This window comes from Rhinoraja longicauda, chromosome 2 (genome assembly GCF_053455715.1).
Source record: "Rhinoraja longicauda isolate Sanriku21f chromosome 2, sRhiLon1.1, whole genome shotgun sequence".
Taxonomy (NCBI): domain Eukaryota; kingdom Metazoa; phylum Chordata; class Chondrichthyes; order Rajiformes; family Arhynchobatidae; genus Rhinoraja; species Rhinoraja longicauda.
In genome coordinates this window covers 59,704,016-59,719,160 of record NC_135954.1, presented here as the reverse complement: position 1 = coordinate 59,719,160, position 15,145 = coordinate 59,704,016, and the positions used below count along the sequence as shown (strand labels likewise).

Sequence of the window (15,145 nt, the reverse complement as noted above, 5' to 3'; positions counted from 1 at the left end):
GCAGCTCTTCAAAACTGTCCCACACCTTCCTTTCTCATCTCTGGCCTTTGTTCCATCTGCCTATCAAAAAAACCCTTGCCTACGTTGACCTTTTACCTGCCACACTTTGTCCTGCCTTCCCCTTTTCCAGCTTCTCTTCAACCCCTCCCACAAACAGTCTGAAGGGTCTTGAATAGAAACGTCACCAATCCATGTTCTCCAAAGATGCTGCCTGACCTGCTGAGCATGTTGTGTGTTTCTCTGTATTCACCAGCATCTGCAGTTCTTTGTTTCTACACGATTCAGCTTTCAGTAATCTTTGAGAAAGAGTTCCAAAAGCTTTCAGTAATCTTTGAGAAAGAGTTCCAAAAACTCTCAGACATATGGAGTCAGAGGCATACAGTACAAAAACAGGTCCTTTGGCCCACCAGGTCTACGGCAAACATTTTACTTATCTGAACTAATGAGTGAATGAAAAAGAAAATGGGACGAGAAAGCAAAAGCAATAGAAAGAAATAGGCGAGAAAGAAAAAGGGCAAAAGAAAGAGTGAAGGAAAGAGTGAGGGGGGCAGAGAGCAAGAGAGACATAGAGTTGATCTCTGAAACATTATATTTGTTTTCCTTTCCACAGATACTGCTTGATTAGCTGTGCCTTTCCAATATTTCTTGTTTTAATACAAAGAGCATATTCAGCCTCTCTCCATGATTGAGTGTTTTTACAAAGAGAGAAAGAATTGAGATAAAGCAGATGAAGTTGAGTCAATGGAAAGGAATTAGCATGATAATTGTTTTCCGATCCTGAAAACTTCATGTTACCTTCTATCCAAACTGGAAACCAGTGTCAGGACCAGAGAACTGGCAAACCAAAATCAAATTAATTTAGGATAATGTCAACACTACTACAAATCTAAACAAAATGATATAACCTATAATATTAAGTATGTTGGCCTTAAATACAAATAATAGGCTTTCCAGTTGCAGAACAGAAATAAAATCAGTGTTTTCAGGGCCACACTAAGATTACTTACCTTAATTTCTGACAGCTGCATCACTTCAGGGAAGACCTCAATACAGTTGGAATGTGCAACGACGGTGTGCATTCGCCTACAATTCATAATTGTGGTTGGAATGGTTTTCAGTTTGTTCCCACTTAGATTAATTTCCTCCAACTCTTCAAGCTTTGCCATTCTACTGCAAACAAAAATGAGGAATGTTAATGCAAAATCACATAAGGAGAAGGAAAGCGAGCCCTTCACATATAACTTGGAGTCTAATTGCTCACAAAACTATGTGGAGCATTGGAAGTATAGGAGCTGTTCATTGCCAAGAAAGGGATAACTGTGTTCAAGGGTAGATGACATTCTCATTAATAGCAGACATATTCCCCATAAATCCATGATCTCTAACATTAAAGTGACTTTCTTCACAAGTTATAATCTAAAGCATAACATCAACCCCCAAGTTTATCCCAGTTAGTTTTCAAGCAGACCCCAATAGGTCTCAGTCTATGCAGGCTGAGTAATATTTTACCAAAATGCCCATTAAACAATTACTTGGGTTTCTCTCAAAATTGCTTGGGTTTCTCTCACTCGCGTCTCTCTTACTCTTTTTATTTGTGCCCTCTGATAGAAAATGGCTTGCTGCATTTGAGTTGTATGCCTGGCAATCTCACCTGGCTGGAAAGCTCTGAAGTCGGTTATATGCAAGATGCAGAACCTTAAGACAAGTGTGTCCTGTGAGCAACGGCACACATTTATCTGTGAGATAATTATTTGTTAAATACAATTCCTGTAACATGCTATGGCTTTCCTCTGATAGGCAGGAGGGAGGAATTATCTCCAGTTTATTTGCTGAAGCGTTGAGACACCGTAAGCTGTTGGAGGATATAAAAACAATTAATATTCAGAATTAAACCTCACATTTATAAGATTTAGTACCTATATATCTTTGACTTTTCAACTTGTAAAGACTATATCAATGCTAGTCACTAAATACAAAAACACGGAACCTACAGCTGCAACACCAAAATATTTACAATAAAGTTAACATAGATTAGTCATTTTTATTTTCAAAATAATTTTGGGTTGTTCATTTCCCTCAGGTTGAAACAGTACTGGAAAACATTCCCATTCATTAATTGGAACAAGGACCTATTATTAAAATCAAGGATTTATTTTCAAAAAAATGTAGAATTTCACAACAATTATACAGGCTGTCGTGTTTAAATGAATCTTTTGAACCAATCAAAAGGATAAGCAGCAAATATACACATCATAGTCAGAAATAGTTAAGGTTTTATATTTTTGCCCTCAAAGATTTGGAGGTCTGTAATGTCCAAGACATAATCTAAGAGGAAATAAAAGTAACATGAGCTTTAGCCATAGGATTTTAGGAAATTACTAATTACACAATCAATTTCTCACTGCACATTGTGGCTAGTGGGGTTTGAGAAAGATATGAGAGAACTGATGAAGGCAGAGGACAAAATTATTTCCCCCAGAGTAACCACTAATTCAATTTTAAGAATGGCTAAAATGTGGGATGAAACTTTTGGAACAATTAAAATGTGCACTGCACTTGCTTTGCTGACCCCATTATTTCAAACTTTCATAACTTAATAGCAGACACTGGGATACATCTTGCTCAAATTTCCCAATGGATTACATCCATCATCCCCACGACCCCATAATGAGCCCTACAGATGAATGCAGTCACACAAGATGTGCCAGCTGCAGCTATTGTTCATCAATAGGTCAGATGTAAAGAAAATCTGCCAGCTCAGTTAACAACTTATGCAATGCCCCTACAATCAATGGTATGCAGCTAGCAGGCAGTTCACTATAGAACTGGAAACCACCAGCATTAACTCTCAACCTTAAGTAAGGAGATCATATTGTACATCTTGCTTCAAATATGGTCTCACCAATACCATAAATAATTAAAGCAAATGTTCCCTTCTTTTGTATTACAGTAAACAATAACATTCTGTGAGCTTTCCTAATTACTTACAACACCTACAGACTTGCCTTTTATAAACCATGCATGATAATACCCAAATCTCTCTGCATTTGGAATACTGCAATAGCTGTGGCACATAATTTGCTACATCATGCCAACCAGAAATAAAAATAGTCTGCCAATTTTCTACCCAAACCATTATTTTACCTACACCATCAGTTTTTATTTTCCACAATAACTATTGATCTGGCACATGAAATGCTTTCTAGAAATACACGTGTAACACATCCACTAGATCCCCTATATCCAAAGGACGTTACTTCTTCGAAGAATCCCAATAAATTAGTTGAACACGATTGATTAATGACGTTTTCCAAGTGCCCAGTTATAATTCCTTTAATAATAGCTTCTAATATAAACTTACTGGCTTATAATTTGCTGCGTGTTGTCTCATTCCCTTTTTGAACAAAGTAGTTGCATGTGCTGTTTTGTTATTTTATGAATCTTCTCTGAATGGTTTTGGAATATTAAAGTTAACACGTTGGTTATCTGATCAGCCACTTCTTTCGTGATCCTAGGATACAATTCATCAGGAGCTGAAGCCATATCAGCCTGCAGCTCCAAGAATTTCCTGATTATCTTTACTCTGGTGATTGTAAGTTTTTAGCATGCTCTTTCTGGGATGATATTTGTATCTTCTTATGGTGGAGATTGATATAAATGTTTATCTTCTATCTCCTTATTTTCCATTATTAATTATATTCCTCACGCTATAAAAAATGCTAATTTTGTTAATATACACATTGTTCATTTTTTGGGGGGGGGGGGGGGCACAGTAATGCAGTGGTAGAGTTGCTGCCATACAGCACCAGGAACCCAGGTTTGATCCTGACTCCGTGTCCAGGTGGGTTTTCTCCAGGTGCTCTAGTTTCCTCCCACACTCCAAAGATGTACAGGCTTGTAGGTTAATTGGCTTTTGTAAAATAATATATTAGTAAATTGTCCCGTGTGTGTAGGATTGCGCTAGTGTAAGGGGTGATCGTTAGTCGGCGCGGACCCAGTGGGCCAAGGGGCCTGTTTCTGCGCTGTATTTCTAAAGTCTAAACACATGAAATGAGGAAACAACCAACAGAATGGGCAACATAATGAGAGGATTTGAGTACAGGAGCAAAGAGGTCCTTCTGCAGTTGTATAGGGCCCTGGTGAGACCACACCTGGAGTATTGTGTGCAGTTTTGGTCTCCTACTTTGAGGAAGAACGTCCTTGCTATTGAGGCAGTGCAGCGTAGGTTCACGAGGTTAATCCCTGGGATGGAGGGACTGTCATATGAGGAAAGATTGGAAAGACTGAGCTTGTATTCACTGGAGTTTAGAAGGATGAGAGGGGATCTTATAGAGATGTATAAAATTATAAAAGGACTGGATGCAGGAAAAATGTTCCCAATGTTGGGGGAGTCTGGAACCAGGGGCCACAGTCTAAGAATAAAGGGGAGACCATTTAAAACTGAGATGAGAAAAATCTTTTTCACCCAGAGAGTTGTGAATTTGTGGAATTCTCTGCCACAGAAGACAGTAGAGGACAATACACTGGATGAATTTAAAAGAGAGTTACATAGAGCTCTAGGGGCGAGCAGAATCAAGGGATATGGGGAGAAGGCGGGCACTGATTACTGATTATGGATGATCAGCCATGATCACAATGAATGGCGGTGCTGGTTCAAAGGGCCGAATGGCCTCCTCCTGCACCTATTTTCTATGTTAACATCCAAGGAAAGAGAAACAGTTGATGATTCTAGGCTACACCAGCATTTAATTTTCATCAGAACTGTATTTAAAGGCAGAATGAGAATTGGAGACCTGGTGTGTTTCATTGCTGCTGAGTGTATTAGTGAGTTATCATATATACCAACATCACTGAGATTATCAGATGCAATAAATAATAAAATATTTATTACCATTCAGCTTTTAAGAAAAGATTTGAGGGCAACTCGGTTAAATGGTTGTGTTGGATGTCAAGAACCTCTGTTTGCGTCCGTTCAAGTCGTTCTGGAAGTCTTCTGAGCTGGTTGTAACCAGCTAGAAGTTTGCGTAAACTACCATTGCAGAACAACCTGTTGAAGGACAAACAAAATACTGAGTTCTATCCTTTTCATCACTGGAAGTTTAACTGTCAAAATATGTGAGAAAATACAAACTATAGACACAGCAAAACAACATGTGTAAAATGGAATGAATTAAACCTTTTTGTTAATTATATTTAAAATATGCACTGAATTGATAAGGTGGAAATAGATAGATTCTTGATTAGTTCGGGTGTCAGGGGTTATGGGGATAAGGCAGCAGAATGGGGTTCAGAGGGATAGATCAGCCATGATTGAATGGCAGAGTAGACCTGATGGGCCAAATGGCCTAATTCTGTTCCAAGAACTTATATGAACATAAATTAGCATCATTCAGTAGAAAGAGGCAGTGAACCTTAAATATACCAGCCTGGATTTTGCTCCACTGCCCATAACATCTGCGTGCATATCCAATTGTCCTTTGCATATCTACAGCATATATGGAAAGAACATGCTGGATAAAAGACTCCTGACCTGACTGGTGAAGACGTTGCGCAGCAGGGCCAAGCACAACATAATCGGCTCCTGTGTGTGGGCTGGAACAAACCGCACACAGGAAAATGCTGATAAAACCTTTGACAAATAGTAATTAACTAGATCAAGTGGGCCCAGTTGGGCTCATTCCTCGTAGAGGGGGGACAGAGAAGGGGAGAGGGTGTGACTGAGGAGCCCTGGACCCAAAGCCTCTCCTGTATTAGTGTAGCACCCTCAACCCCCCACTGACCCACTCCATCCCCCCTACGCACCCCAACTTGCCCCTCCCCTGCCCCCACCCCCACTTGCCCCTCCCCTGTCCCCACCCCCACCCAGCCCTGCCTCCACCCACATTCCCCCCTCCCCACCCCTATTCCCCCCTCCTCCACTCTTCCTTCTTCCCCACCCCCACTGTCCCCCTTCCTCCCCACCCCCACTCTCTTCCCCCACCACCACCCCCCTTCCCCCACACCCCCTCTCTCCTCCCCTCCCCCTCCCCCACTCTCACTGTCCCCCTTCCCCTCCACCCACCCTCCCCCCTTTCCCTCCCACCCCCAGTCTCTCCTCCCCCACTCCCTTCCCCTTACTCTCCCCTGACCCCCACTGTCCCCCTTCCCTCCCACCCCCACTCTCTCTCTCTCAACTAAAACTGTGGCGCTATGGTTTACCGTTTTGGCTGCTGGTCCACATGTCCACAACCAAATTTCAAATCTCAGAGAAATATAGACATACATACAAATATATATATATATATACACACACACAAGATCTGAGTTTTAGTAGTATGTATATATAGATGTTCAAATTTGACACGTGTCAACATTAAGTTGTTGATATTCTAAAATAAGTACACAAAATGTATCAAAAATTTAAATTTGTAAAAAAAAGCTCCAAATATTTCAAATTAAAATATTTCAGAAAATATCCCACCTTTCTTCCATATCACAAAATCTTAATTCACACAAGTCTACTCATTGATTCTACATCAAACATGTGGATGAATTCCCCAGGCCCCAGGGAATTGCAAGGGATTTCCAGCACTTCATCCTCCCAAACAAGGACTGAGTTCATGACTTGCTTTCAACTGAATATGCATCTGCCTATGTCCCAAACATCAGTAAACATTTGGATAACTGCTGACAGTACATCACAGAACAGCCAACTCAATCGTACATTGTAAAAAAAGAAAATCAGTTTTTCTGCATTTTATGTATCCTATTCTCTAATCACCATATCTAGGGAAATTGCAATGCCTCCTGTTGAGTAATCTCATGGATTATTTTGAATTTTCAAATCCTCTGACCAATGTAAATTGCCCTACACATCATATGGACGCTCTGTCATCTTCTAGAATCCTTATTAAACCTATATAACCATCCACTCAGCCACCTTCTTGTAATTTGGACACTGGACCAATACAAATAGTCATGTCTGAGAATGGCTGTTGACGGTTTGTAGTTCAATCATTGTCAGGCAGTTTGTTTCGAAGGACACAAATTGTATTTTCTTTGGCAGTGCAAATGATCTGTGGGAACAGATTGAACGAAAATTTCTACCTCTCATTGATCTGTACTAATGACTGCTCAGTGATCATGTGAACCTTTTAACTATAATCATCAATACTAATCACAATAAACTGACAATGCACAGTAGATTCACAGGAATGTTTTCCACAATCCATTATTAATGACCATAAATAGAACATAAACGATTATGGGAGTAATCAATATTCTCTTCACATCAGCATTTCAATAGTGTGCTTGTCTGTACCACTTATAAGAAAAACAAACTTTCAGGGGGAAAATTAAAAAAAGGCTTTTCAAGACCAACTTTATTACAACAGCCATAATCTGATAAATACATTATTCTTTATTGTAGTTTTCCCACTAGAAGCATTTTAAACACCAATGACAACAATAACATGAAATATCTGCAATGCATAACCAGACATCAAGATTAATTGTGAAAACATGGAAATGGTTTCAGGGAACACTGATCATTTTTCTTCTCCACTGGGAGATGGTATCCCTTTTAGAAAAATCAAAGTTTGGTGTGTATTTGCCAGCTGGGTCCCACTCCAATGATCCTACTGATAAATCATTTGGATTCACACCTTATATTTCAACCTCTTCCTTTCCAACCATTCTCACGTTATATTTTTCTCAGTAATTTACAAAATGGGGAATCGCAAATCCAACATTTGCCCATTGCTGTCCTCTCAGAGACAATGAGTGACGAGCTACCCTGATCTACTACAGTTTGTGTATTTCCTTAGTGCTATTACATCTCCCAACAAGTTGTTTTCTAGTTATACCAGGGTGGTGTGTGATTTAGAGAGATGGCGGTGCTTCCACATTCCAGCTGTTACCCTTGACCTTTTTGGTGGTTAAGGTTATGGTTTTGAGCAATGCTGTTGGAGAAACCTTGACGAATTGTTAGTGTTCTTATACATACTGGAACAATGGTAGGCACAACAAATGTTCAAAATGAAGAATGGGATCCAATATATTAGACTGAAACCAGCTTCCAAGAATTCAGATTTTCAAGTACACTGTAATTTTCTGCCTGTCTAATCTCAATAGAATTTTTCATGATCTTTGCTAATTAATTGAACTTGGAGTTTACATTGTGAAACACACTAATTTATAACTAAATTGAATAAAAATGTACGAGGTTGGTCCTCGGCCTTAATTGCTTCAATATCTCCAGTCCTTTTCTCTTCCAACCTGCACTGTTTTGTAGAAACCACAATGTGCAAAAGCAATATATGGAAAAGATGTATAAAAATGCTGGAAAGATTCAACATAAATATCCTTTAGTTAACCAGAAAGTTAACGTTTTCTCTTCACGGATGCAGTCTCTTCTGCTGAGCAATTTCAGCACTTTGTTTTCACCTCAATTTCAATTTTTTTCAGCTTCTCCGCATTTATTATCTCACTACATTTATCTTGTTCATGAAGCAAAACACCTGCTTCTGAATTCATTTTCACATTAACCTACCCTACTCAGCAAATCACTTGTGCTTTCAACTTCCCCTCCATCAATGACAGTATTAATATCATGACTCTCCTTCCTCGTGATCTCATGAAATCGGTGGAAAGAAGTTAGATTTGCAATTTCAGAGTGCTAATTGTGGAGGCGAGACATTAGAGTGAAACAGGCATCCGATAGGCTTAGTTGGAGATAGTTTGCAGCAGCCAAAAGGGAAGTCAAACTAGCGGAACAGCCAGTTGGTTGAAGTGCCGTGTGGAGGTAAAGTGTAAGTCTTTGGCTCAGGAGTTTTTGGCGAGTAGGCTGAGGCAAGGAGACTACGTTTAAATTAGCTCTGTGTGTGTTCTGATATTTAGCTAAATAAGTGACTTATTGCAGTGATGGCAGGAATGTTGTTGCAGTGTGTTTCTTGCAGGATGTGGGAAGCCAGGGGCACTGCTGGTGCTTCTGACCACTACATCTGTGGGAACTGTGTCCAGATGCAGCTCCTCATGGACCGAGTTAGGGAACTGCAGCAGTAGCTGGATGACCTGCGGACCATCTGGGAAAACAAAAGCTTCTTATAGAAACTTACAAAATTCTTAAGGGGTTGGACAGGCTAGATGCAGGAAGATTGTTCCCGATGTTGGGGAAGTCCAGAACAAGGGGTCACAGTTTAAGGATAAGGGGGAAAGTCTTTTAGGATCGAGATGAGAACGTTTTTTTTCACACAGAGTGGTGAATCTGTGGAATTCCCTGCCACAGAAGGTAGTTGAGGCCAGTTCATTGGCTATATTTAAGAGGGAGTTAGAAGTGGCCCTTGTGGCTAAAGGGATCAGGGGGTATGGAGAGAAGGCAGGTACGGGATACTGAGTTGGATGATCAGCCATGATCATATTGAATGGCGGTGCAGGCTCGAAGGGCCGAATGGCCTACTCCTGCACCTATTTTCTATGTTTCTATGTTTCCTGGGAAGGACTTAGTCAGGTCGTCACTCCGAGAGTACGGGAGGAGCGACGGTTAGAGACAGCAAGGGGATTAAATAAGTTCCCCAGTCATCATGTGTAGGAAGGAAGTGCAGATGCTGGTTTAAACCTAAGATAGACACAAAATGTTGGAGTAATGCAGGCCAGGCAGCTTCTCTGGAGAGAAGAAATGGGTGACGTTTTGGGCCGAAACCCTTCTTTAGACTGCCTGTCCCGCTGAGTTACTCCAGCATTTTGTGTCTAACCCCAGTCATCATTTCTTTTTCCACAGTGAAAATAGAGGAAAAATCCTCATGGAATATTTGTCCATCTCCTGTGGCTCCATTCAGAATTGACCTGATGGATCCCACTCTCTCTCTGGTTACCCTTTTTCCCTTTATGTACTTATACTGCCTCGGTCTGTAGAGGATCCCCCCCCTCCCCCCCTCCCTGCCAATCTAGTTTAAACCCACCCATGTAGCACTAGCGAACCTGCATGTCAGGTAATTGGTACCCCTCCGGTTAAGGTGCAACCCATCCCTCTTGCAGAAGAGATCCCAATGGTCCAGAAATTTGAATGCCTGCCCCCTGCACCAACTCCTCAGCTACACATTCACCTCCACTATCTTCCTGTTCCCACTCTTACTAGTACGTGACACTGGAAGCAATCCAGAGATCACTACCCTGGAGGTCCTGATCTTTAGCCTTTTAGTTAACTCCTTGTACTCATATTGTAGAATCTCCTTCCTTTTCCTACCTATGTCATTTGTGCCAACATGTAGAATCTCCTGTCTGCACCCTTAACTATAAGAGTCGCCTACTACTATGGCTCTGCCTGATGTTGCCCTTCCCTGCTAAGCCTTATTGCCAGGGTTGATGTCGCAGACTGCCTGCCACTGCTGCTCAATCTTGACGTGTCATCCTCCCAACAGCACCCAAGAGGATGCATCTGTTTTGAGGAGGTACGGCCACTGGGGTTATCTCAACTGCATGACAAATTGCCTTCCTCGTGGTCACCCACTTTCTCTCTTCCTGGACCTTCGGTGGACCGATACACAATTCTCCACTAATGCTGTCTACTTCCTATCATTAAGCCAATTCTATATCCATTTAGCTAGCTGTCCCTGGATCCCCTGCATTCCAATCTTCCAGAGCAACCAACCTTGCAGAACGTTATCAAAGGGCTTGCTGGAGTCCATATAGACCACATCTGCCACCATCAATCTTCTTAGTTATTTCTTCAAATTCAATCAAATCTGTGACCACATGATCTTTCACACACAAAACCATGCTGACTACCCCTAATTAATCCTTGAATTAGTAACCGATTAGCAAGTTATGCTTGATTAAACTTTTTTTGCAGCTGTCATATAGTAACCAGTACTTACCTTGGAGGCAACTCACAGATTTGATTGTGACGGATGTCCAAGACCTCCAGCTTTTTAACTTCACACACCCATTCAGGCAAGCTGTCCAGTCTGTTTCTGTATGTGCAAAGCAATGTCAATACTGTAAATAACAGTTAATTAACAACAGCCTCTTTATATTCAGTAATTAAGAACTGCAACCAGTATTCCATTAATTATCCATACATGCAGATGTAGAGCTATCTAGTGACTTTTGGAGTATAAAATGTTCATTCCGACAGGCTGCATATTCAATCTACTTACCAATGCAAGCCTGCACCGATGTGTTAGAACATCAGGTTAGGTTGAGTACATTTGCAAAATATTAGCTCCTCTGTTAAAACTAGGCTTGGCACACCATGAATAATTGTTTGAATGGTACTTTAAAAAAAATGTTGAATCAACTACAATAAAGATAATTCATAAATCTTAATGCAGGGTCTCCCACCAATTTTCTGGCACCCTTGGTTCCAGAGCCTTTCTGGATTATCCGTTCTGCTGGACCAATAGAGGTAGTGGCCTCCGAGAGCAGTCCAATGGTACCGGAACGGGACTAAGATAGCGGCCCACAAAGTTGGTCTCGAAAGTCGACAATGGGAACGGATCTGCCGGCTCTGGCTGGGCCGAAGTTCCAGAGCCCCAGAAACAAATTTGGCTCACTGATCGCCGTGGAAATCCCAATGAGGTCAAGATCAGTTGACCAAGTGCCACATTTTCAGGGACACTTCCAGGTGGGGGATTTCAAGTGCGGTCTTGTGATTTTGTCTGGATTAAAGGAGGACCATCATTTGCCAGAAAATCAGTGGTGGACCTACATCGTACTAACAATTTAGAACACAAATTATTTCAAAACTAACGTCAAAACAGTAATACAACCGCAGCATAAATGGCAGCATGTCTCCTTTAGTTCCTGTTCCAAAAATATAAGATTTATTTTTAACAGGCTGTACGGATTAAACATATACCCTAACCAACTCAAGTTAGAAGTAATCCAGCTATAAAGTGCCTTTAATAGGAATAGAACAAAGCAGAAACGCTCATCAGCTCAAGCACCATCTAAAGAAAAAGTAACAGAGTCAACGTTTCAAGACCCTTCGTTAGAGCTGCATGTTCTGCTGAGTGTTTCTGATATTTTGTGTTTAATTTCAGATTTCCAAATGTCTGCATCTTTTAAATTTACAAATCACATACCTTGATACATCCATAAAAGTAAGATTGTTGGGGTCTGGATATACATCAATATATACAAGTTCTGAAATCAAGAATCATTTTTGTTAGAGTTTTATTAAGCAACAACAAGAGAGTTTCTTGTACTTTATTTTTTAACATACATATTTCTTAATTCATTTTGCAGTGTTTCTGAAGTCTACATCTCCCTGCAGATCACACTTACCTCGGTATTGTACTGATGCTATAATCTACCAAAAATTGCAAATATAAGTACGACATTCATCCAAATTACCTAAATGAATATCACACAAATTACTTTAAACAATCTTCATCATCAAAATCTCTTGTTTTTAAATTCCTACACAAGAGAAATATGAATTAGGGGAGACTTTATGTGGGGATAGCAAATCATTTATGTATTTATGCAGAATGACAAAGTAATTTAGTATTTTTTGTGTGCCTTGCTTACAACATTGATTTAAGAAATTATTGATTATTTTTATTACAAGTTAGTGCTTCCCAAACTAAACCTTAATTGATAAGAGAACAGATTGATAAGAGAACCGATATGCTGCTGAGGCATCTCGGTAGCCCAAGCCACTTTCTCACTTGTGAGTTCACAAGTCTCTCCAGCTGGTTGACATGGGATAAAGTGACTTCATAGATGGTAATTGGCCACATGAGTCGGGGCAGCAGACCGAATTGAAGGCACCAAATTGGGTTTGTTTACAACGTAGCGATAACCAAAATCAAGATCACAATAATTATGCAAGACTTCAGGATTTGATCTGCACTATCCACACAATGTGAACTAATTAGACGTCCATTCATCGAGGCCCACAGTGACCCAAATGCATTCAAGCATCCAAGCTGAATGATCATCCTATTATGACTTCCAATGAGATATCCAATGAGTTGAAACCCCATGAGTGCAGAAAAATATAAAAGACATAAGGACAGATCTTTAGCACTACATTCCAGACTTAACCACAGGGTTAGCATCCCAATTTCCTCACTGATATCAGTTTAAAATAGCAGTAGCATCTTTTGCACTCCTGCCTGTACAGCCGGCCGCCCTCATGGTCTGTTCATGGAGCCAAAAGGCAGCATAATCTCCCTTCTCTCAGGTTCAGAAGCCTGCCTGAACTCAAAACAGATAAACATAGCAATCTCCTGGGAAACATGTGGTCCTAGAAGAAAAGTTAGTAGTTTTCTTTAAGCTTCTGACTTTAAATTGACTTTTGGTGTGTGTATATCAACTTTTTATCTTATTAAATGTAAATAAAATGTTAATGTTTTTTAAATTTTACGTATATTTTCCACAACCTGAGTATTAGCGAATGTGAAAGATGTTCAAAAATAATTAACACCTCACCCACACTGACAGTTTTGACATTTCATCGGTTGAGACGGCTGACCTTTGTTGCCTGTCAAAGCTGTTTTGGTAAATTCTGCTGGCTGTATCAAGGACAGATTCGCTGAACCATGCCAAAACACTGGCAGCTGGGATCCAAGAAAGAATAGCATGTTGCAGACCATGCTCGAACAAAAGGCATGTCACACAGCTGGTAGCCAACAATTTTGGATTAAATAAAAATCAGCCCCATAATTTTGTTTCCATAATAATTATTTTACAAGCTAACAAAAACATTTTAATTCAATTAAAATCGTACATGCAGCAAAGGTAATATAAACTTACCATTTGAAGCAGCATAAAGAGTCTTCAGAAAATATCCACTGACTTTAAGACTAGTTAGTTGGTTTCGTTCACAATGTAATACCTCAATGTTACGAAATACCATGCTATCAAAGGCACGCAGTTTATTGTCACGTAGATCCAGATGAGTGATGTGTTGCAGGAAATCTGCATCTGCTACCTCCAACTTGGCAATGCGATTGAGTCTAATTTCAAATAGATAACATTAAAACTATATTTTTCAAAGAAAATTTGAATTTGTCAAATGGTTATTCCTACATTTAAAGTGTTACCTAAAATAAAACTATTTATGTAGTCCTGTTAACACTCAAATTGGCTGTAAAGTGTGCAATGAAGATGGTTATCTAAGATTACAACAAGATCTTAATCAAACATGCAATGGATTGAGAAATGGCAGATGTAGATTAATTCAGATAAACGTAAGGTGTTGGTAAGACATGCCAGGTAGGATTTACACAGTAAATGATAAGGCCCTTGGGTTGTTGGAGAACAAAGAGACTTTGAGTCTAGGTACATGGTTTCATGAAGGTGGTGACAAAGTTAGACAGGGTGGTGAACAAGGTGTTTGGCATGCTTGCCTTCATCATTGCATGTACATGATGTTAGCAAGGCCGCATTTGAAGTACTGTGCACAGTTCTGGTCACCATGCTATAGGAATGATGCCATTATTTTGAAAAGGGTGCAAAAAAGTTTTGCAAGGATATTACCAGGTCTAGAGGATTTATGTTTCAAAGAGAAGCTGAATAAATTGGGTATTTTTTCTCTGGTGCACAGGAGCATGGGACAGGGGGGGTGTTAGCCTATGGAAGTTTATAAAATCATGAGGGGCATAAATACACTGAATAGCAAATCTTCTTTCCCACGTGAGGGGAATCTGAAATGAGGGGGCATAGTTCTAAGAAAATAACTGCAGATGCTGGCACAAATCGAAAGTATTTATTCACAAAATACTGGAGTAACTCAGCTGGTCAGGCAGCATCTCAGGAGAGAAGGAATGGGTGACATTTCAGGTCGAGATCCTTCTTCAGACTGATGTCAGGGAGGTGGGACAAAGAAAGGATATAGGTGGAGACAGGAAGATAGAGGGAGAACTGGGAAGGGGGAGGGGAAGAGAGGGACAGAGGAACTATTTAAAGTTGGAGAAGTCAATGTTCATACCGCTGGGCTGCAAGCTGCCCAAGCGAAATACGAGGTGCTGTTCCTCCAATTTCCGGTGGGCCTCACTATGGCACTGGAGGAGGCCCATGACAGAAAGGTCAGACTGGGAGTGGGAGGGGCATAGTTCTAAGGTGAGAGGGGAAAAATCTGAAAAGGACTTGAGAGGGAACTTTTTACACACAGCGGATGCTTATATGGAATAGGCTGCCAGAAGTTGGTACGATTATG

General features: G+C 40.4%; 1 protein-coding gene across 2 annotated transcripts in view; it reads right to left on the bottom strand.

Moving 5' to 3' along the window:
• Window positions 1–15,145, bottom strand: part of LOC144604879 (PH domain leucine-rich repeat-containing protein phosphatase 1-like) — a 138,137-nt gene that overhangs the window by 22,012 nt on the left and 100,980 nt on the right. Inside the window, exons 7-12 of one of the 2 annotated variants that reach the window (XM_078419678.1) lie at window positions 13,741–13,943; window positions 12,063–12,123; window positions 10,854–10,949; window positions 4,892–5,047; window positions 1,652–1,852; window positions 1,008–1,170 (exon numbers count right to left, since the gene is read on the bottom strand). In XM_078419678.1, the coding sequence (XP_078275804.1) occupies window positions 1,008–1,170; window positions 1,652–1,852; window positions 4,892–5,047; window positions 10,854–10,949; window positions 12,063–12,123; window positions 13,741–13,943 (880 nt within the window). The remainder of the gene's footprint in view (window positions 1–1,007; window positions 1,171–1,651; window positions 1,853–4,891; window positions 5,048–10,853; window positions 10,950–12,062; window positions 12,124–13,740; window positions 13,944–15,145) is intronic. The other variant, XM_078419689.1, reaches the window with a different exon arrangement.